This window comes from Tachypleus tridentatus, chromosome 13 (genome assembly GCF_004210375.1).
Source record: "Tachypleus tridentatus isolate NWPU-2018 chromosome 13, ASM421037v1, whole genome shotgun sequence".
In the NCBI taxonomy this organism is placed as follows: Eukaryota; Metazoa; Arthropoda; class Merostomata; order Xiphosura; family Limulidae; genus Tachypleus; species Tachypleus tridentatus.
Window position 1 is genome coordinate 146,730,256 of NC_134837.1, and position 25,192 is coordinate 146,755,447.

The following is a 25,192-nucleotide window of genomic DNA, read 5'->3' on the forward strand; positions in this document are numbered from 1 at the left end:
GAAGCCAGACAATTCAGCTAGTGAATTCAACCCATATGGGAAAACATGAGAAATATCATAGGAAAAAAATGATTACAATGAAAAAACAAAAGATGTTATCTGGATTGGAATAAGGATAAGGGTGAGAAATAGAAAGGAGAGAAATGGGAGTGAAAACAAACTGATCCTTATATGTGACTGAAGCTTTGAGCAGTAAATCTGATCTGGGTTGAGGATGATATACTGAGCAAGAAAAATCGAGAGCAAAGAAATCCCAATGTCAATATTCATGTGTTAGTAGATCATAGAATAAAGGTCTCTATGGAGATATGATACAACAAACATGAATACAAGGGCTTAAAGGGAGGAGGAGTAAGGTCATAGAGAATAACACTGATGTTCCAATCAGGGAGGGTGGTAGGATATGAGAAGTGGCAACATTAGAAGGACTGCAACAAAAAAGTAAGTATCATAGAAGTGAAGGCACATTGAAATATCATAAAACTGAAGTTGGCTGATTATGCTGAATGAAAACCAGCCATAGTGGATACCAAAAGCCCCTTACAGAAAGTAAAACAAGATGGAAAACCACGATGAGAAGACCAACAACAGTAGGCATAGCACTTATGTTGGTAAATTGATATGGAGTAAGGGCACACTGAATGAAGAAAGCAACCCTTGGGACAGTCCAGCTCATTGAACATGAAACTAGACAAAAATCATGTGTGAAGCATGGGAAGTAAATGGAAGGATGTAGCACACCCAAATGAGGTTATCTAAGGATGGTGGGTGAGAGGAGAAAAGGAAGAAAAGGGTGTCAGTAGGAGTGGGCACAGAAGTGGAAACCACAGCTGAACTGGCCAAAGTGGAACCACCAAGAGAACTTAACACCGAGTGGTTTATATGAATGATGAGAACACAAGTAAAAAGACAGATGACAGGTGATGCATAAAGGTAATGGTATTACCCAAATCCTGACTGAGGGCATTGATAACTACCATCAAAATATGAAAAACATAACACCAATACCTTGGAAGCTTGGAATTCATGTGGTTTTCAAATGCATACAGTTCTATTGTATCCAAGTGTGAACAACCCAATGAAAATCAAGGGACCACTCCATGGGTAAAGCATGATCAGATTAGTTTGCCTGGTATATGACAAGTCATCAAATGGTTGTCATGACTGTGTGCCCTGAACAGGAGGTAAAACTTGTGAAAACAGACACCTCAAACAATTGCCTCCTTACCAAATGATGCAAACATGGAGTTCCTGAAATGAATAATAACTGACCAGTTCCAGACAGATGGAAGCAAATGTACCAAAGCCTGATGAATAGCTACAGACCAATAAAGAGGTGGACGTACCTCTGAAACAATAACAAAAAAAACCCAACAGGAATACCTCTACAATTAGAAGGAGAAGGGAACCAAATGGTCATGAGGACAACAGATTTACCAAAATCTGGGATCTTAGGGAGGAAGATAATTATCTAAAAAACAGCTATAAATATAAACAAGTAGACTTAAAGAAAGTATATTCTAGTTACTGGATTCATGGAAAAATGGGTGAAGTGAACTAGTCTCATGAGACTGGATCAAATAAGGACACTCAGCAAATGCATTCTTTATGGCAGTGTCCATATTTTTGTTTCCCCCTTTTCTATCCTTTCTCAAATATATGAAAAAGGAGTTAGGCATTTTATAGTTACATATGGAATGGTAACATTCTTAGATGTAATCAAAGGTGGTGAAGTAACAGGTAGTCAGGAGTCAAATAGCAAAATGTTCTGTACCTTTAGTAAAAGATTCTCATAGGAATAAGCCAGACAGAGAAACTATATATGTGGAGAAAGACTCCCACACAGTGGCTCCCACCAAACATGTACCTACCACATAGTCACTGGGGGCTGCAAAACGTGCTGAAGATGTCAACAAAAAATCTAACAGTTGACATTGAAAATCCTTGAAGCAGAATCTGGTAAAGGAGAGAGAGCAGGGGATCAAGACATTGGAAAAGGCTCAGAAGAAATTTGAGACAAATGGAAAGTTAATGAGAAAATGGGAGTAGGGAGACTAAACTCTGAATTCTAATTAGTTAGGAAAAATATTTTGCCTTAATCTTATGGTCTTCACCTACATTTTCAGAGTGAAGGTAACATCACTTTTATAATATTTCATTATGAATAAAACTAGTAAATGAAATTTTTAGGATTGTACAAGAACACTCTTAAAAGTTTGTAGTTTCTGAAAAATAAAGTATTTTTTTGAGTTTTCTACTATTTATAATAAAAAAATTATTACTTAATGTTGTTAATTGCACTCACACTCTGTATAATTCACCTGAAAGATGATGTTTATATGAAGTATAAAAAATATTTTTTATCTTACAGTTTCATATATCCTTTACAAAATCTCTAGAACGTCATAAGTGCACATCAAAAGTTTCTTTGAGGTCACCGTTTTATCTCTATTTTCTCTGCTGTCATTAACTCTATCCATTATCCTCAACATACAGTGTAATGAAATGTTTAAAATTAACAAATGGAAATATGTATGTACACACCTTTCAACTCTTTAGAGACATTTAATAAAAGTTTTCTTTGAGTCATCATACAATAATGAATCTCTTGCTTATATGTACAATACTGGAAGAACCTTATTATTATGCAATGTGCAAGCCTCAACTTCACAAAATTGTTATCTTGTGTTTGTGTATATCTGTAATAGGGGTTATGATTTTCCCTTTTCACTTCTGTTTCCCATCACAAAGAACTTTATTTTTCTCTATTCTCAGGGTGCTGATATGAAGTCATGAATACTTCACAGAGGAATCTAATGCACTGGTGCCAAGGATAATTGGCTAGTATGTGTATTTTCAGATATCTGTCTTTCCACTTATTGTCTATTTTTAATTTTCCTTTCAAATTCTTTGTCTTTTATTATTCATGATGATGCATCACAAGATATCTGTGGGATCCTATGAAGTTATTTAGACATAATTCACACAGAGATTTGTTGCTAAAACAAGATAGCACTTATACACATGCTGTGTTTATATGCTTTCACAATCCAGGCAATAAACACAGAAAAAATAATTAAAGCTTTCCAAATATACATTTTAAAATACAATTAATACATGATTAATTAAAATATAAAAAGTATATCCTAAATGCAATTTGCTATCAAACTAATACATATAAGGTCAGAAAAAATTGCCAAGCACTACAATAGTAGATAGAACAATAGACTTGGCTTCATTTCACCCCATTTGAAACAGAGAGTATATATGTGTGTTATAATTACAATAGCAATCTTCAAGAGTGAAACCTGCTCTTTCAACTGGTTATAAGCATGCCAATTCACTTCAAACTGTCACAGAGGAAAAAAAGCTTCATCTGATAACTGTTTTTTTTAGAGAGAATTCTTCAAAAGTAATAGAGATTATAATGTAAAACAAGTATGTGTACTTTGGTCACCTAAAAGAAACTTATACAGTGCAGATACATAGTATATTCTCTAATACTTCTTAAAGTTGGCAAACTGTAACCATGAGCTTATCACATGACAGCAAAAATCTAAAGTTTTTACTGTTGTTTTAGATGTTCCTTTTGAAATAAAGGAATATAAACTAAAATAATATAACATTTTAAATTATAACATATGTGATACTAATTTATTCCTTAAAATACATTGATAGTAGAGTTGTTTAAATAAACTTTGAATGTAACATAATACCAATGCAGGGGAATTTAAAAAATGACAATGGGAAGGGGGGGTAAGAGATATGGTTAAAAAGGGAGCCATACGTAAATCCCACAGAACACAATACAAAAGGGCATCCCAACACGAAAGATCACAACTATAGAAGAGCCATGTTGGAGAAAAAGTGTGAAGGTGGACAATCATTCCAAAGTGGAAAATATCAGAGCATAAGTCTCCACTGAAAACTTCTCAAACGAACAATGAAGGGCATTAGATAAAAGGCAAGAAAGGAAAATGGAACAAAAGAGGGAGGATAAGGTGAGACAGATACGAGAGAACTAAAGTTAGGAAAATATGACTAAAATATTAAACTCTAAATACCACAGAGGCAGAAAAAATACCACTGTTGCAAATCAAAAAAGAAAAATCAGACCTAAGATAACCCAAGTCATATACTTTCTTATTATGTGGGGGTCAAGAATATAACTGTTCCACAAACCTATTCACATGTATTGCAGTGTCCACTGGGGAAGGGGGAAGGTGTCATATTTAAAAGAGAAAGAGAGGAATAAAACAAAATGGGAGACAGGGACAACACATGATAAACCCAACTTATGAACTCCAGAAAAAAGAATGAGGGCTGGGTGTATCCTCTGAAGCTAAACACAACTGAGTGGCAGAGTGATGAGAGGAAACAGATTGTAGAAATTATTGTCATCTCATTATGGTACTCAAGCCATGACAGAATAATCTAAGGTGAATCTAAAGCCCACATGAAAGTTGCTAACTTACAGCAAACCAAAGTCATAACCTCTTCTGCTGCTAACTGCAGACCAGAAGCCATTGTAGATGAAGTATGGGTAGCTGATGTATGAACATCAGTGGTAATAACATTCCATTCTGAAATCATAATAACTATGAGAGGAAATAAGGAGAAATAGATACAGTTGTATCTAAAAAATAATTATTCAAGACACAATATTAACATGTATAAATAAAAAATTAGAAAACAACAGTGTAATAAATAAAAAAGTTTGAAGTGAAATATGTGAGGGTTGGTGGGAGTATCAAGACTGGTGGTGAGAAGACATTTGCATATATATATATATATATATATATATATATATATATAGAGAGAGAGAGAGAGAGAGAGAGCAATACAAATTAAGAAAAGTTTTTATGTAATAGAAAGAAAGATATCATATTGGAATTTTAATTTTCGGTTATGTAATAGTTCATTTTCTGCAATGATTTGTTTTGGTTACTTTATTTTTTTCCTTAGAAACATTATACTTTCACAATTACCTGCAGGAACTTCCTAAAAAACAAAAATGAAATAAATATTAAAAATAATTTTATGATTCTTCCATTTTAATTTCTCTTATTTGCTCTAGTTTTGAAAATTATATATGTAAATTATTAGGATAACTTGTTTTATTATACTATGAAAAACAGGGATGATCAGCAAGATAAACCACAATACAATACAACCCAACTATCCAACTGTTTTTGTGCCTTCTTCTTCAAAGGTCAAGTGGATAAAATTGATTTAAAAAAATAAAACAATTTTTTCATTGGCTTATTAACTTCCATATTTTGGGAATATAATTACGATACTAAACCTAAAGATGATCTTTTTAATACAACAACCTACAAAATAAAAATTAGCATCAATTGGGATGAAAAAATATAAAATATTTTCAGGAGTTCATTTATATTTGAAGAGCATTTTCATAGCTTCAAAAGTCAAGAGAATAAGAGTCTTAAAAACCAGCAAAAGTAACCTAAGAAGTGTTGAATTTATAATAAAAAAAAATCAAACTGCATACATGTGAGGAAAAAATTTATGGAAAAAATAAGCAAAAATACTAATATAGTTAAAAATATTAGATTATCTAACAGCAAAATACTTTCTGAAGTGCAACAAGGTCACTTGAATAAATTTAAAAAATGGATTTATAAATCTCAGTGTGTGATGTGTGCTGAAAATATTACCTGATAATAAGACTGCACATTCTGGCAATTTTATAAGTTTGGTGTGTTGAGATGTAATTGCAATGATTAGTACCAATTTATTCAAAGATAATTCCAGAATAAAAATCCAACATTTAAGTATCTAACTCTTTGATGTATCAAATATGGTGTCTATATATTATATTATCCATTTTAAAAACTGATAACTTCAAATATATTACAGATAGAACATTTCAGTTTTATTTAACCTGACAAACAGCTCAAAGATATTTTCATCCTCTCTGTTGCAGATCTGTTGTAGGAACACTGCTAGAAAATAGAAAAATGTGAAAAAAGAAGTTACAACAGGAAAAGGTGCAGTTTGTGGTTTGGACTGATATCTAAATTAATCATGTCAGTGCAACAAAATTACCAACACATTTATGAAAAAGACCCACCAACTGAAAATAGTATGAGCTTGGTTTGAAAAATTCCTAGCAAATGGTAGTGTGTTATAAAAAAAAAAAAAAGGGGGGGGGACCTGAACACCCAAGTGAACCTGATACAACAGTTGATTCTGTGAGAAGTATTCCTTACAAGCACATGATGTACATGTTGAATTATACTAATAAAAGAAAAACACTATACAATTTGTTTGTCAAGTTACATAAAACCAAAGTGTTCTATCTATAATATCTTTAACTTTTAAAATGATTTAGATAATCCAAGGTCACCCTGCAAGATTATCTGGTATGAAGGACTATCAAACATTCAGTCACTGTAACAACTGCATTCATCTTAAATATACATTGTAAGTGAAAGTTTCTCTGACTATTAAATTAACTTAAAATGTTAGAATGCTATTAATAAGAACCATAAACATAAATTCAAGACAATTAGTTTAGAGATTATTCTTTCATGCTGCAATAATATAGTATTCAAGTCTACATTACAATAGGATATTGTGACTGAAAATTATTGTTTGCTTAAGGAAAAAAAGCACAACTAAAGCATAAAAATCTTGTACAGCATCATTATAAAAAATTAAATTTAGAAATTTAAAACAAGTATGTTTCAGCCTTTCCTTGTTGAGTTGCTTTCATGCTGTCAACAACATGACCAAAATTCTAACTAAGTTCTCAACACAAAGCAGAAAGTTATTCAAGTTGATGGTTGGGGTTTGTGTTTCATAAGTAAGGCATACTATATTATTTATTTATTAACAATTTCAATAACAGTATTCATTATACTATTTAGTATATTAATGTAATTATGTTTTATTCTGATTTACTGTTTATCATTATTAGCTTAACAAGTGTACTTGAAACTAACCTTAATCTTCTAAGCCAGCCCAACCAAATGAGATATTCGAATTACGGCTAAAAATACTGTTTACAATGAGGATACCAAACTGATAAAATATTGCACTCTACTTTTGTAAGTATGGATGTAAGAAAATTATACTTAATTTTATATATGAGTGTATATTTGATTAGCTATAATGATTACCAAGCTGTTTTTTAGTTTCTATAAGTACATAGCTTAATCTGATTGTAAAGTATGTTAATAATTACACATAGTTCTACACTTTCCCACTTTTCATGTGACTTACTGCACAGGAAGACGTATATAAACTTTGCTTCCTAATTATAATCCAGACTTCATAGTTGCAGTCATGATAGAAATCACAATATCTTCAAGTTGTGGGAGGTTAGTGGGAATGCACTCATGTGCAAATACTTTTTTGAAACCCATTTTCATTCTAAGAATACAAAACTCAAAACAGGTGACTTCCCTCTGAAACAAATAAAACTAGGAATAACCCTACAATTAGAAGGAGAAGGGAATCAAACAGCCATAAAGATGACAAATTTACCAAAATTTAGGATCTTAGGGAGGAAGGTAATAATCTCAAAGATAACTGTAAATACAATCAAGTGGACTTGAAGGAAGTCTAGAAATATAGTAGATTTTACTAACTGGATTCATAGAGAAATGGGTGAAGTGGACCAGTCTCATGAGACTGAATCAAATAAGTACACTCAGAAAATGCATTATTTATGGCAGAGTAACTATTTTTTCTGTCCTTTGCTGTCCTTTCACAAATATATATAAAAAAGGAGAGTTAAGCCTTTTGTAGTTACATATGGAATGCTAACATTCTTAGTTGTAATCAAAGGTGGTGAAGTAACAGGTAGTTAAGAGTCAAACAGCAAAATGTTCTGTACCTAAGATTCTCATAAGATAAACCAGTGATGGCAAGACTGGACATGCTCCTAAAGCTAAAGTCTTGTACATTACCACTAACAAGGCCAGCTCAATCATTAAACTGACACAGTAAGTTGGCACTAAGACAGAATTGAAAAGATCAAGACAGACCCAAGGATAGACTTTGTAACTCGAAGGCAGTGCAAAGGTAGCACTAAATAGATTAGGAATGATACATACAAAGCAATGAGATATTCATCATCATGTTTGGAACTGTGAGACATATGAAGAATGATCAACTCAAATGCTGTTCAGGCCATGCAAAAACAGGAAGGAAAGGTATTCATTTATAGATGGTATCACCTTTTCATGGAGTACTAGATTAGAGGGTGGAATTTTGTGAAGGATAATCACAGGGACATATGTGACTGTAAGAGTCCTGACTGGATGAATCTAATTAACTATAGGCTTGTATTATAAGGAGGTCATACCAATTTCTTGAATCAAAACTGAAAATAACAAGAGAAGATAATTTGCAAGAATGGGATAAAAATTGAGTCTCCTGGAAGGAAAATCTAGCTTCTCAGACAAAGAACTGAACAACAGCCAAACAGTTTCATAAGCTGAATTTTGGTGTGAAGAAAGTGGACATTTGAGATTGTAGTACAGATGATTTCAGAGTAATTATAAAGGTGATTTCCCATGAAAAATGGCATAATCAATGAAACTATGGTTGAGCAGGTTAAGATGGAGAGGTGTGGAGAACCTGGAGTAATTGATCTTAGCCAAGACACAAGGAACAAAAAGGTGAAATGAAGTGTATGCATGAAAGAAAAGGTTCTCTTAGATTAAAATTGACTAGGAGTATCCACTACTAACTAATGTGAATCTGAAAGTGGAGATAGTAGATACGAAGAAGATGAGTGCTTTAAGTGAAAAGTGAAAGATTCATTCTCTAGGAAGAAGGCAGTAATACTGAGAAAGAGTTGATCAAAATGCTCATCTCACCAGCAATGTGACAGACTTAAAAGTGAAGGTGTTGAGAATGAAGTCAAAGAAGTAGAAACTCTGCTGCAACACAAAGGTAATGAAAATAAGTACCACCTGCACGTAGGCGCAAGCAGCCACAGTACAGTTGTCTTTGTAAACTAACACAAAAAGGTGACAACAATAGGTCAGGCATTAGAGAAGTCACACAGAAATTTGGTTGATTCAAATAGTGTAGCCAGCTGAATGATAAATGGTTGTGTGCAGTATACTACATAAAAGAAAGGGACAGAATAAGCAATTCATTCATGTAAAAATAAAAGTGGATGTCAAGGTAGTGAAGAAGGCCATCAATCTACACTGTGAGGTTGATCATCAATGCTTTGACTACTTGACAGAAATTGTATGGAAACAAGGACAAACTACAAAAAGAAAAGTAAATTATAAAAAGTCCTCTGATAGCAAATGCAAAGAAAACAAATTGATAATGGATGAAGAGAGACTTTGTCAAAAGGTTGCAATGTTGTACTAAATGGCTGAAGAGTACTTTGAAACATGCTGGTCCAAAATTCATAAATGCAACATATTTTAGAGAAAAGAAAAACTAAACCAGCACACACTTTTCAAGGATAGGGTTAGCAGATACTCCTACTCTGAAAACACTGAATACATATAGGTCCTAGAAAAATATCAGTTTTGTTCAAAATCGTAACAGAATAGCAAATATTATGTAAATAAAGCATCCACACAATCATAACAATTATGGAGGACACCACCAGACACATTGGCATTAAAAGCCTATATATATCAATCAATAAGAGTTGATAATTCAGAAATGCAATCACTTTAGACACTAGGAGAACCAATGAGAAGATAGAAAACAAACAGGCCACTAGAAAGAATCAACAAGTCCTGGTTCTGACTGATAGGTAAATAATGAAGGTAGGGCAGCAGAACAAACAATACCCTCTAGCCATCTTGAAGAGGAAGAACAACCAAAAGCAAAACAGGATGCTAAAATCCTAATCAAATCCTCCTGGCAAACTTCTGAATGGGAAACTAGTTTAGATAAGAAATCAAAAAATATAGAGCTATAAAGGAAAAAAGCTCTTAAGGTCAACTGAAATGATGAAAACGGATGAGTACTTTGCAACACAGTACAACAAGCAAAAATATCAAAAAACAACAAGAACCATGTGCAAACAGAAATAACAGCAGATAATGAGGACTGCAAGAAAAGACATTTGATTCTAATTGAACAGATGATGAGAATAAGGATATTTAATAACAGCACAAAAGAAAAGCAAATCTAGACAAATAATAGCATGCAGAGCAGAAAATAAATGGTAAATCAAAATGAAATACCACATGGAATACTCTCTCCTCCTAATAACAAATATGAGGGTCAAGAGCTTAACACTCCTACGAAAAGTGGGGCCTACTAGGCCCCAGAGCAACTTGAAAGGTTATTAATATTAGGCTAATAATTTTGTATTTAAATGAAATTGCCATTTAAATCCATTAATGAATGGATTAACGAGATTCCCACTGTCCCTATCTACTATCTAGCGAAACCACAGCCAGGGGAACGGGCTTGGAGAAATCAGGACTAGAAACATCTTTTCGTAGGAGAATTAAGAAATAATATTAGAAACAGAATATGAAGTCTATTGACATTTTGTTAGTTTCTAAAAGTATCAGAACAATCCATATATCAGAACAATGTGAAAATAAGAATTCAAGAACTGAAGCATCCAACACAACACTAGTACTCTCACATGTAACAGAAACTGGTTCAATATTTAAAATACAATATATAGAAAAATAAATTCAGCAGAAGTTTTTCTCAGGAAAGAACTAACAGATAATACTACTCTGCACACAGTGATGTATACAGACTTTAGAAAAAAATAGGCAAGTGTTATGTAAATACAGCATCCATAAATGACACCAGGAACACCAGTAGACAAACTAGCACTAAAATCCTTAATATGTTTATCAATAAAAGTTGATAATTCAGCCACAGGATCAAATTAAACACTAGAAACAAACTATGTAAGTTTTAGAAGTATAGATAATGCTGAAAACATTTTTTTTTTAAATTAACCTTTACTTACAAATTTATTTTGACAAAGTTAACAGCATGATTATGAACAAGAAAACATGGATTACAAAAGGAAACTAGAGCTTACTGTACATATCTTCCTAATGTAAGCTCAATAATTTATATAGAAGGTAAGAAAGTGGAGAACTATGAGTAAGTTGATGCATACTCTGCATAATGTCACAAGCATTCAGAACTCTGGTGAACAGTCAGACATTTGTTGACAGAATGAGAGTAACAAAATAAGGAAAGGCTTTTCACTTTTCAAAAGTAACTCTACTTGTTTCAATATGCAAGAATATTCCTAAAGTTTAAACAATTATAAAACTGTGCTGAAAAGTTTAAGTACACTAAAACTAATTAATACTTTCATATCAGATTTTAAATAAACAAAAATGGTATAGCTTTACATTTTTGCTTGTGATTGCATTTGATCTGCTTTAAATTTGGCAATCTTCAATGTTTCTGAAAAAAAAAAATCAAAGGTTTCAAAGACAATAAAATCACTATTGCATTCTATGAAGTAGAAAATAGGTTATTGAGCAAATCAATTTTTAAAGCTTAGTGTTATAAATAAAAAGAAAACAATAGCATATATTTTTTCTTAAATGGTAATTTCATTAACAGTAAAACAAAGAATACCATTAATTTTGTTTGAGTTTACAGAGTGATTATAAGTATTTTTAAAATCCTTTACTGTTAAAACCTGTGTACTTGAGAATGACTACATCAGTGACAGACATGCCATGCCCATTTAAATAAGAACTTTTCCATGCTGTTTTAAACTGTAACTTGTACTTTTAAAAAACAACTTTTTTATATGATGGAAAAATAGCTCTATCAAAATAAGAGCACGATAATAATAATAATATGTTCATCAGACATTTTGGAATAACAGAGATTCCAATTACAACTGGATGTGTACAGGCTGAGTTCAATGGAACAACCTTTACTGGACAAGGAATTTTAACCATAATTCTGAATTTATTTTGTATATCTACATTAAGTATAGCAGACACTTAGTAAAATGTATAAATCTGTATCCTCCTCACTCTAGAGCATCATTACATGAGTTTGGAATTTTGTAACACCCTGAAGAAAGGGTATTCTCAAACTTTCCAATGTTGACTGTTGTGGCAGACCAAGGTTCTAGTGCAGTACTTTCTAATCCTTAAATTACCTGTATCAATGATCATTCCAAACAAAAATATTCAAGAAAGACAATCCTCCATCTTTTGAATAAGTATAAGTTTTCTTTTGAAGACTTAATATTATACCCATCAGTGTAACAAATTTCAATGGCATTCCTTGTACTGCTCTGCTCTTTTCAGGGCTAATTATTTTCAAAAGCATTTTATAGATTGTATACGTAATGTTCATTTCTTTATACACATTTTTTAAGATTTATTTACTTCTTACCTTGCACTTTAATGTGATAATTTGAAACTTCACAAAATTTTTCTCTTGCTGAAATAAGAAAAATGCTATAATTATGGTAATGATACATGAAGTATCTACACCAGATTAATACAAAAAAATTAAAACTAAACAATTAAATGTATTACTTACAATCATTTTATAAGGTCAAGGCAACACATTCATTACACTTCATGATATCAATTACTTAAAAATAAGGTCAATGTCTATAACAAGTTCATGTTTTTTAACCTTTTCACTGTGGGTGGGATATATATATCCCAGGGAACGTATTAAATATTAAAATGCTAAAATCTAAGTAAGGTTAAGATTTGCCTTATTCTAAAGTGTATTTCAAATAGATACTCACCTCTATACATAGACAGCTATTCTACTTTTCAAATTGAAAATTTCAGCATGAAAGACTTGTATGCCCACTGATTTTGTTAAAACCATCACCTAACTTCACATATGTCCATGTAAATATGTGCTACTATGCAATGATGTATCATGTGGCAAAACCTTCTACCAATAGCCATGTGCCTGATCTGTTTGGTGGAAACTTGAAAAAGCTGACAACTATCTGCTCTCAAGGAAAAGTAAGCTATCCAGTTACGTTGGCAGATCCATCTGGTAAGGATGAAGAGAGAAAAGTCTTTAATAGAAGAGGGTTTCCAAGGAATGAAAAAATGGTTACAGGAACTCTGAAAGATGAAAGTAGAAGACAGTGACCTGGACAAAGAAGCCTGTCTGGATTAAAATATCCATAGGTATAAGAAATAAAGGAAAGAGAAATGGGGGAAAAAAAAGTGACTGTCTTCCTTAGCAGCTGAAGACTTCGGCAAAATGGAATGGTTGGAATAGAGAAAGTATAAGTATTAGAAAAACAGTCCAGGAGGAGTCTATGGCATACACATCAGACTAACAAGAACCATAGGGAAGAATATGAAGATACAGGCTTTGAGAGAGAAGTGATGTAGAGAACAAGTGGCAGAAAGATCAAAAGGATCTTGAGTGAAGAAGAATAACATTCAAGTTTGATTCAGGCATGGAAGAAGGGGTATGTACAGAGGGAAGGAAAGAAAAAGGGTGATAAGGTCAGAATAGGCAAAATATAGTGGACAGTTCTGCTCAATATCCCGCAGTAGTGGAGAAAGACAAGTCACAGTTGATTAGGTAAGTGAAGTAGGAATTCAGTTTTCATAAGGTAGGTGACAACTAACATGAATCAATTCCAGGGCCAGTAGAGAACTAAAGAAGTCAATAAAATAGTGCAATTTGAGTACTGCTTAGCTTCTACATGATCCAGTTCAAGAGAGATGGCATACAGTTCCGCAGTGAACACAAACTGTAGAGGGGATTCTGTGTGCCACCACCAAACCACAACAAACCATAGCAGAGCCCACAGAGTCACCTGATTTTAAACCATTTGTGTAAATGGGAATGAAGGGTGGTTCAAAAAAATGTTCAGTAAAAAAAAGATGGTACTTCCATTCAGGAGTATCTACTTTTCTCAGATGACTTAAAGAAAGGACACATTTAGGCATTGTAATAAGCCATAGTGAGATGGGCTGACCAGTGGATGCAGCAATGCTATCCAAGGACAGACCCAGTTCATTCAACTGAGCCTAGATATGAAGGTCAAAAGGAACAATGCCAAATTATCTGTTCTGAAAAAGCATGGCCCACCAAAGAAGGAAAACACAACCCCAGGTAGAATGCTGTGGTAAAGATTGAAGTTTTGAAGCATACAGTAAAGACAGTTGCAAATAGCAGAAGTGTAGAGAAGGTTCACGAGACTCTGTGTACAATCTCTGGACTGGGAAAGTGCATAAAGCCCCAATGCAGAGTCAAAATCCCTGATGATGAATGGAGTCCAGCATCTTCAAGGCTGAGGTCCTGGCAGAGCCATAGAGGAGTGACCCACAATCTAGTTTTGATTGAATAAGAGCATGATATATCTTTAGTCACAGAGGATGTTCAGTGCTCTTGTACAATTGACTTGTAGCTGTTTGATGTGTAGTATAAAGGTCAACTTATGGTCAAAAATAAGAACTTTATCTCAGCAACCATGAGTAGCACAACTTCACCGATTTGGAATTGAGGATCAGGGGTGAATAACCCGTTGGTGGCAAAAGTGCATGCAAATGGTTTTAGAGAGAGAGAAATATTAAAATTATTTGCTGTGGTCCACTTCAGTAAACAATTGAGGGCAGTCTGTAACTGCAGCTCATTATACCTCATTTTCGATAACTGACATGAGATGTGAAATTCGTCAACATAAAGCCCGTTTGCAACAGTAACAGGGAGTAGTTGTTCAGTGATGGCATTAATCTTTATGCTGAAAAGTGTGACACTCAAAACACAGCCCCGAGGGACTCCAATTCCTGTAGAAAAGAATGGGAAAGTGTCAAACCCACAGAAACTTGGAATCGTCTGTCTATTAAAATGACCATGTAACCCATGTAAGTGTAGGTCTCATGACAAATTCAAAAGTAGCATGGGGCGTAACCTCAATGGGTATATCCACAATTGCCTGTGAATGTAAGAGGAGTTCACTGTGTTTAGATGTGAATGTTTCCACCAATATATCATCAGAGGGAAGCTATTTGACTGACTTTGGAGAACCAGCAAGTCCCTCTAGTCCCTTCTGAATAAAAAAGGGAGATATTTGTCCTAAAGATCTGTCTGAAAGAGAATGTAATATATGAAAATGAGATACAGGTATTACAGATGACACCTGTTGAGAACATCCAACACTAATACTTAGTTGATCCTAGCCCAAGTGGACCAGCCAATTGACTCCAGGGAGGCCACCCCACCTGTTTATGGGAATTTAAGGCCAAAGTGGTGTGTTAGGGTTGAAACCCTCAACCACCAGGATCTTCTTCTCCCATTCATGCACGGCAAACATGTGGGTGGATGTTTAGATCCCAGAGGAGGTAAACTGAAAGAATAGAACCTTTTCTGTGAGGTCCCCTCACCATGCACAAGAATCCACACCAAGGGGTGAATTTAAGGTCTGGATGTGAGAGAAATAAAATGGTGAAAGTAAGCATCAGTGACATCCACCTTTGTCAACCAAAGTGTTAGGAAGGATTCCATGGTGAGGTAAAAGAAAAGGGGTGAATGAAATGGTTGATTTCAGAAAGATCTGTAATAGGATGCTAGTCCCCTGCCTTCTTGAAAATTAGGAACAACTTAAGAATAGAATCCTGGAAAATGATGACTGGCAGATTCTACAGTGTCCTTGAGAAAGAGAGTCTGAGCTGCTTCAGAGAGACACAGGCAAGGAATAGAATCCTAAATGGGGAGTAGAATAAGGGGATGTGGAGATAAGAGAAAAGGGTTGTGAAAATGAAGGGAAAGACCTTCTGACAGCACTTGAAGCACTCAAGGATCTGACATGAAATTATTCCATAGGTGCATAAACTTGGCTAAATGTGCTCTGACCTCACCAGAATCTATGAGATAGTCATCAGTACAGATGGCAGCAAGGTGCTTGGTGAAGACTCATTTGATAGCTAGTTACAAAGACCCACGAATGAGAAACAGGCACAGGGGCAGAAGAAAGAAAATGAGAAATAGGAACAGAAGCAGCCAAAGGCTGCAATAGGCAAGAGATCAAGGATAAAATGAAAGAGAGTTTATAAGTAATCTCTACTCTGGACTCTATAGTTAAGGAGATCTCCTACACCTTTTGACAAAAATGGAGCAATATGTTGTAAATACGATTTGAGTAGGCTCGTGCAGTTAACAGTGCATCCCTAACTCAGAAATCCCAACAACAGAAGCGCTATTTAAATTTAAAGGGTCGATTAAGACAAGTATGCCAACACGGAATACCTACTGGAGCAATATCCTCTAAAAACCCTACAGAAGAGATGTGGATAGCCTTGTACAGAAGATGAATGTAAAAGAGGTGTCACTGGATAAAATCTCATAAAGATAGCAACATCAAAACCACACACCTGTATGTCCAGTTAACAGTGCATCCCTAACTCAGAAATCCCAACAACAGAAGCGCTATTTAAATTTAAAGGGTCGATTAAGACAAGTATGCCAACACGGAATACCTACTGGAGCAATATCCTCTAAAAACCCTACAGAAGAGATGTGGATAGCCTTGTACAGAAGATGAATGTAAAAGAGGTGTCACTGGATAAAATCTCATAAAGATAGCAACATCAAAACCACACACCTGTATCAAAGACTAAGGTCTGAGATTGAAGAAATGGAAAATCCAAAATATGGCATGCTAAAACATAATTATCTGAAGTATGAGACATGGTGATCCCCAGAACATAATTATGCTATAAAATAGTCAGCACTGACCACAATATATGAAGAGGAAGGCAAAACTAGGTAGTCAGAGGATGGAGTGGAATGCAAGAGGAAAGAAAATAAATCAAAAGAAATGGAGCATACAGACAAAAGACAGCACACTTCCTGTGACACCACATCCAGGACTGCTTAAGATGATCTAGAGGTGTCACAAGCAGAAGGCGAGATGATATGGCATAGAAAGGAAGAAGAAAGAGGCTATCGAAATCATTGTAATCTTGTCCAGGTTGACCAGGAAAAAGAACATCTAGTATGTGATAAGAAGACACTACAGGCTGCATAATGGGTGAGTGTGTGTTTTCCCATAGCAAAGCCACATTGGGCTATCTGCTAAGTCCACCTAGGGGAATCAAAGCCCTGATTTTAGCATTGTAAATGTGTAGACTTACCACTGTACCATCAGGGAATGCTGCACAATGGACTCCAGTTGATGATGTACTGAAAACAGAGACTTTCTCAGTCAAAAGTGTGGAGCCTGAGAAAATGCAGGTTGGGATGCATTATTAGTGTTAACTATTGTGGTACTAGTGGTGATTTGAAATTTAGAAATCATAAATCAACCGAGAGTAGAAACAAAAATAACCTACAGTAACTCAAACTTAACTGTAGAAAAAAAACAAACAGAAAGAGGTATATTGAATATATTGAAAATGCAAAAAATGTAAATCAAATATGAGAGAAATTTAAACACTTCCTTCTACATTGTCAAACCGAAAAGTGAAGACTGGGTTCCACAATACAGAGAAAGCCAGCTTTGCCAGGATGATGTATTGCATTCCTATTGATGGAGGGTTGTTGGATGCTTTACTATGTTAAACACACTGGGTGAGTGGGTTTATCAAGGCTAGTGATGAGAAAAAATTTATGAATACAGGGAGCAGGACTGAACAAGAAAACATTAGATGAAGTGAATATGGTATCAGAAAAATCATTTCATACTTGTTCTAAATCTTAAATCAGGGCATTTAGTATATCATCATTCCATTAGCAGTTGTATCACTTAATAACTAACTGTCACACAACTGTTAAAACATTAGACCACACTTTCCTCCTCACACCTACTGCAACATTATCTTTAAGAGCTGAATCCAAAATGTTCCATATGACTGAATCCTACAGACTCATATAAAGTAATTTAATTCTTGTCACTGTTCCCTTTTTCAATTTCTATCTTCTTTTCAGTCAGTCATTGAATTCCTTTCAATAAACATTCAGGAAACAATAAAATATTTTTATGTAGCTAAAACTTAATGAATATGCCAGTTGACAAAGACCAAGCTTTATTAACTTGTGTATCTGTTTTGGTCACCTACAAGCATCACAGCTTGCATTAAATTTAGAATACTCCCTTTAAAACTTCTCTGTATACATATGACATAGGATTATACCATGCATTTCTATCTCTGCTTCAGTCAGTTGCTTATCTCTTTTCAAGGACCAAAATTATCTAAAACTAAAAACTGAATGAACCTGCTCATTGTTGATAAACAAGCTTTATTAACTTACGTGTATGTTTTAACCACAGGTAAGTACCATAACTTGCACTAAATTTAAAATATTTCCTTTAAAGCATCTCTGTTCATGTATGGTATATGATTACGTCATCTACTATCATCTTCTTGAAGAAATTACAGTATTTAACCTGTATTTATTCTTTATTTTTCTCTGTGTGCAGGTTTCACATAACAAAAAGTCAAGAAAAATGTTAATTTCATTCTAGCTGGATAGCCAGTAGTGTTTTTCAGTTGCTGTTTATATTATATGTAGATGTTTGAGCCTTACCTACATTTTAATGAAAATGATCAGTGATGGATTAGTACTAGCTGTTCTTGAAGGAATAGCAGATGAAAAAATCCAGTACAAAATAATAATTCTGTGCAATTAAGAGCAAATACACATATACTGTGTGTAGTGTTTTAATAGTGTTTATTTTGCACATTATTTTGTGTCAAGTCTCACTATTCCACTTGACATCATGACTTGACTAATAATAATTTAACATTACTTGATAATCAATATTTTGGCTTAACCTGCAGTTAAGTATACTTATCTTACCACTTAAATGTTAATTTAGTTTTACATAAACATACCATAAAATGGACAGATAGGAGAAGCCTTTGGTGCTTTAACTGCATAACATACAAGAGAAAGAGTTGGAAACTGAAGGGAGAGAATTGTCATATCTAGTAAGTCTTCTTATGGATGTAGGCCTTTTTTTGATGATGTGAAAGTCCATGTCATCTCTCTCGCTACAGCCAACAACTTAAAAAAATGTTGCCAATATATGAAGTTTCTAAAATGATTGCCTTATGTTTATCCCTTGAACACTGACCTCAATACATGGGAAACACAGATGATGAAGAATTGTCACATTAATGTAACATCTAGTGCAGCGGTGACCAACATTCCAAATAATGCATGCCATTTTAACTTTATCAGAGCTCTGATGCACCAAGAAAACCTATAAATATTTCAAAAACATAATATAAACTGTATACTTGAAAAAATTAGTCTTACCTTTAATGAGACTTTTGAGTTTAAGCCTTTTAACTTATTGGGCTTTAGGTTCTGTCATAGAAAGTAACAACAGATTCTTCAAATTTGAATCTACGAGTCAAGAGGGCTCTTGTTCCTTTTTATGACGAGTTTCATAGGTACATGAAAATCGACAGATGTAACTGATCAAATTTTCAAAGATTAAGAAATTGATCATAAGGTAATATTTTCCAGAATTGAATCATATCATCCACCTCAGGAATCAGAGAAAGCTCTTCAAATTTAGCTTTTAACATGACGTTTGTTGTTAATTCAATAACTTCCATCTATATGCTAGCATGTAAGTTGCTGATTTTTTGTTCAGTAATGACAAATGAGTTGTTAAATAGTTCTCTGTTATTTTTCTCTCTGGTGAATTCACTAAAATGAGATTCAAATGAGTCTTGTAACAGTCTTATTTTTGCAATATATTCTGATAAATCAGTTTCAAAATTCTCATTTTCACTTTGCATTTTTAAATGCTCAAAATGGTTAAAATTTCTTGTTTAAACTGGGAAAACAAAGTTAATTTCATTCTTAAAAAAACATCAATATCATTCACTAATATAACAAACAATCTGTTGTTGCCTTGTAGTTTCAAGTCTAACTTGTTGAGATGATTGGTCATGTGAACTAGAAATGCTAAATAAGATAATCAGATACTGTCACATAAGAGTACTCTCTCCTCAGGCAACTCCTTTTTCTCTTCTAAGAAATAAAACATATAGTCTCTTAATTACCAAAACCTCTTCAGAATGGTTCCTTTGAAGAACCAACACACATCACAATGAAGAATGAGATTGTTGTATTCTTGTTCTAGCATATCACAATATTCTCTAAATTTCCTAGAGATTTAAACTTTCATATCATAATGATTCTTGGTGTATAATACAGTGATATTTCAATAGACTACAATTTAATAAATTTTTTCGATCAAAGAAGTGGTGCCACTAACTTTACCAATAGTTGAAGGAGCTCCATCAGTGTAAATATGAGTTTTTCCAATCCAACTCTAACTGTTCTATACATAATTTTAATTTCTCGAATATATCTGAACCTTTTGTTGCTCCATGAAGTGACTTGAGACTGGTAAGTTCCTCAAAGATATTAAAATCATCATCAATTCCACTAATAAAAATACTTAACTGGGCTGTATCACACGTCTGCAGATTCATCCAATACAAATGAAAAAAAGGTGCAAGAATGAACAGTGTTTTGTAGTTGTTCAGATACATCAATACAGAGATCTTTACTATGCTTCGTTATTGTTTCCTTTGACAGTGCAAGTTCCCTTAGTTTTCTTTCAACATTCTGATCACAGAGATGTCTGGCAAATATCTCTAGGCTAGGCGTAAAAATTTCTTGGCCATCAGAAAATGGTTTCTTCTTTGTGGCTAGCATTAAAACTATTTTATATGATGAATTTCAGAACTGTCACAACTTCTTTTCACATAATAATTTTGCATTTTTTCCCTCTTTCTTTCATCTTATTTAAATAATATTACCATTCCTCAGATCCCACAACTATCTTTAATTATTCCTCTATTTCCACCTTGTGTTGTGCCGTATAATGTCTACTGAGATCATATCGTATTATATGACAGTTTATTTCCACAAATTATGCACAATGGTTTTCCAGAAGGTCTATCATAAATAAATATTGAATTTCCCACTGTTCATTAAATTCATTCTTTTGCTCATTCATGTATCACGAAAAGGAAGAAATACAAAACACTAAAATACAAATTCAAATTCATCGATCACTATGACTTTGAAAACAGCTACTATGGAACTGTTAAGAATTAAGAAGCCCTACATGTTGTACATCTGAGACTGCCACATGTACAACATGCAGGTTTGCATGAACTGTAACACAAATGCACATGAAAGAATTTTTTTTCTCTAGCATATAATATTTTTTAATTTGTAGTTATTTCTTTCTGTATTTTTTATTTATATTTTTCAATTTCCATAATTAATTTCATTGATTATCTTGAATTTTTTCAAAGCATGGTGCAACATTTTTTACACACCAATACACCAAATTTGGTTCATGCACTACAGGTTGGCCACCCCTGAACCAGTGAGTCTGGGAGTTATGAAGCAGACAGTACAGAACCCCAAGATTTATGTTAGCCAGAGTAATATAACCACAACTCTGTTCAAATCCACTCAAGAACATCAAAGAGCCTGTAAGGTATCAAATAGTAAAGTCAGTAAGTCATGTAGCACTCACAGGCTTTCCAAGCTAAGAAGTATTTGTTGTGGCAAATGAAAATACATTAGATGCGAACGAATAGATAATACATTGTTTATATCTAGAAGGTTTAACTTACAGGAGAGATGTAGTTGTCAATGAATTGCTTCCAGTGCTACAGGCAGTGAAATACAGTGGAGTGTTTTCCTGATCAAAACCATGATAAAATGTACAGTTTTATGAAACAAAAACTTCATGAGAAAGTTTTACACAAATTTAGAAAGACATAAAAGTCTGTAATTGTAATCTAAAAATGAAGCATTTTTAATGATTTTATGAAACACACATGCAGGTATACCATGTATTTTCTACCTTCTTATTTTAATAGGGAATGTTTTGAAATCTCTCACTTATTCAACTGTCTGTGCAGTTGTCAATAGCAGCAGGTGCTTAGAAAAGTCATTAAATTATTATTGCTCAAGCTACCTATTGTTGTGTCATTATGTTGACATGACATCTGATCTGGCTGTGAGGGAAGATAGTATGAAAGTAGAAAGCAATTTTTCTAATGTAATATCTCAAGGTTACAACTTCTTATTTTTAAATGGGAATGACAAATCATGAGTAGTTTTAGTCTCTGCTGAGCTAGACCGACATTAATAATTTAACGAAGTGAAGTGAGCTATAGTCAAACTGGGACAGAACCTCTATCAAAACAGTCTGAAGAGAGAATAATCCAGTTCCAATAAAAGCAACCATCTGTCATAGTAAACAAGTACAAACATGGTGTTTGTGTCAAATAAAAATTCATTGTTGTATTTTTATACAATTCTGTCTAGTAACTTTTATTTCTTTCTAATGAACTCTTGTTACCAAGAGAACTCAGAATTACTTTGTAAACCCCTACGGGTGGATTCCTGTACTTGGTAAAAGGACCTTCCAGGGACAGTTCTGTATGTACAGTTTACCTCCTCTGGGATTTAAACATCCACCCATGTGTTGCAATGCATGACATCCCGTGAAGGAGACGAAAGAACCCTGAGGGTTGAGGGGTATCATTCTGATGAGTGTGTTATAACAGGAGCACTTCAACACATCACTTTAGTCTTGATTTTCCCATAGACATGTGGTTCCCCCTGAGTCAGTCAGCTGGTTCTTCTTGGGGTAGGGCCAAATAAGTACCAACGTTGAACATCCTTAATGGTTCCGTAAACATTTTGTGTGGAGATTGTGTTTAGGTATAGTGCCCATGAAATCCTGGCATCTATATAATGCTATACTTTAGCTTTGTATAAAACCGTGGTATAGCTTCACTATCCTTGTTTGGCACCCCCTGATAGGACTTCATGGTGGATGGGATCAGTAGGCTCTAAATCTCTAAATATTCTCCATTTGTTATGGATCCACTCCCAAGTGAAACCAAAAAAAAAAATAAACGATTGAAAAACGACTATGTTTGGAAGACTCAAATCTGCAGTCATCACTGCCGACAATTCGTAAACATCAATTTTTAATGCTTTCTATATCTGACAAACCTGTAGCATAGACATCTCCATTTTTCCTTTAGAAGGGATTAGAGGGGCTTGCTGACTCTCTGAAGTCAATCAGAAAGTTACATAATTGGGGAATCTTGGAAGAAACATCTACATCAAAATATAGTGGACTCTTGAAATCAAAGGCCATGTGGGACATGCCTACTGATGTTGATCCCCATGTTATTCTGAATTTCTCACAAGGAGGCATCCTTGAGATAGATTTAAAAAACATCCTGAGTGGGAGATCCTTCATATTATTTTCCAATCAAGGAGTTTCTGCTGTGCAGCATGTATCCACTCATAAAGATGGAATTATGCAGCCTACAACTGTTTTCACACTGACATTTGCATTGCCATGTCTAACTGCCACTGTTAAAGAAGGTTGACTGAACTGTAAGGTACAGCCTTATATTCTTAACCATCTCAGGTGTTTTCAGTAATAGCAATTTGTACCTTCCAAGACAACCTGTCTTGGTTCTTCAAAGTATGTTCATTGTAGTGCAAAGACCATGATGTCTGCGTGTGTCAACTGGACCCTCACCGTGTTAAATGTGATGGTTTCCACCTCTCCTACTTTTTTTCTTGCCCTAAATGTAAGGAAATGTTCACATACTGTAAATACCTTCTTTTATATCTAGGCTCAGAAGTTGATGTGTTACTGTACTTTCTTTCACTGCAACAGTGGGAGTGCAGACAGATTTTTTTGTGCCTCCATCAGAGTATTTCTCACATCATATGAGGAGTCTTTTTCCCTCCATGGTTGCATTCATTGATGAGTCAAACACTTCTCATGTCTCTGTCCTTGTTGTCACATCCAGTAACTGCTTGGATCTCTCTCCTTTGGCCCAGAGGTGTAGAATCATCATTCATTCACACCCTCAGTCAAAAAGTCTCCTCATTCCATCAGAAATCTGCCTAGTTGTCCTGGGGTAGGTTTCATGAAGGTCAATCAAACTCTACCAACCAAAAACAAACAAAAAAAATTGTCATGGTAGAAAACAAATGGGTTCTCCTCCTCATAAATAAAAGTGACCACTATAATGCAGTAGAACTGTAAAGAGTTTTGTTCTAATTTGGATGAAATTAAGGCTTTGATGATACCTATCACTGTGTGTGTCTCTCCTTGAAAGAAACAATCCTTTTGGCTGTTTTCCTCATATAAAAATGGCAGGTTGTATGATGGTCAAGTTCATGGAGGGGTGTTGCTGCTAGTTGACCAGAATGTACCAATCTTATTTGTGCTACTCTACATCCCTGAAGGCTTTAGCCATCTTTGTCTCCATGGGTTGTACTATCAATGGGTGTTCTGTATCTGCCTCAAGGAAAGACTTAGCATCAATCAGAACTTAATGCTCCTATAGAACAGTTGCTGACTCCAATTTTCCCATGGGGAGATTTTAAAGGACACAATTCTCTCTGGGGTGGTGCTGGAAGGGGTCATTCTGTGAAGTGTATGCTTTCAGATGCACAGCTGACTGAACTGTTCTGTCATTAAATGACATTGCCAAACCTGATGACCAACCCATTCCTCCATGGCTTGTTACCACATCACCTCTGCAACCTTTTATTGAGCCATCACAGGAAAGCAAATACTCTATATTGGAAGTACAGTTTTCTCTTCGTCAAGCAACTTTCAAACCATTGTTCTGTTCATGTTTTTATGGGTGGTTCAAAATCAGGTGATTCTGTAGGATCCATCAGAGTTTGTTGTGGCTCAGTGGTTGCTCAAAGAATCCACTATGCAGTTTTCATGTTCTTCCCCCATTTTTTCAGTTACAATCTCTTAGAACACTTTATATTACAAAATGATGTACATTGGTAAATCTTATTATACAAACTTTCCCAAACATGTTTAAAGGGTCATAAAGTTAAAATTAGAAATTGTTATGATAAGTACAAACTTCGTTGATTGGTTGATTTAGTGTTTTATGGCACAAAGCAGCTAGGCTATCTGCACCAAACATCTGGTAAAAAGTTAAAAGTAAATTTGGTAAAATTCATGAAATGAAATTAAGGTAAAACAAAACAGTTAAAAAAATAAATAAATAACATAAAACCAATGTTTACATCTAGTCTACAACATCAAGAGAAAACTACATTAATTCAAGTTGTAAAGGATTTTCTGTAGCGTAACTGTAATAATCATAACTTGCCAGGAAGAATAACAAGTACAAAACCACCGTCAGTCACCTGAAGTTGGCCTTTCCAGTACTGTTTCCGAGTTATTTGA

At 34.3% G+C, this 25,192-nt stretch overlaps 1 protein-coding gene across 8 annotated transcripts in view; it reads right to left on the reverse strand.

The window, feature by feature from the left end:
* The window catches only part of LOC143239909 (uncharacterized), a 76,932-nt gene that overhangs the window by 37,879 nt on the left and 13,861 nt on the right, over positions 1-25,192 (reverse strand). For 6 of the 8 annotated variants that reach the window (XM_076481542.1, XM_076481539.1, XM_076481537.1 and 3 more), the window contains exons 3-4: positions 12,355-12,402; positions 11,346-11,400 (exon numbers count right to left, since the gene is read on the reverse strand). In XM_076481542.1, the coding sequence (XP_076337657.1) occupies positions 11,346-11,400; positions 12,355-12,402 (103 nt within the window). The remainder of the gene's footprint in view (positions 1-11,345; positions 11,401-12,354; positions 12,403-25,192) is intronic. The other 2 variants (XM_076481544.1, XM_076481538.1) reach the window with 1 other exon arrangement.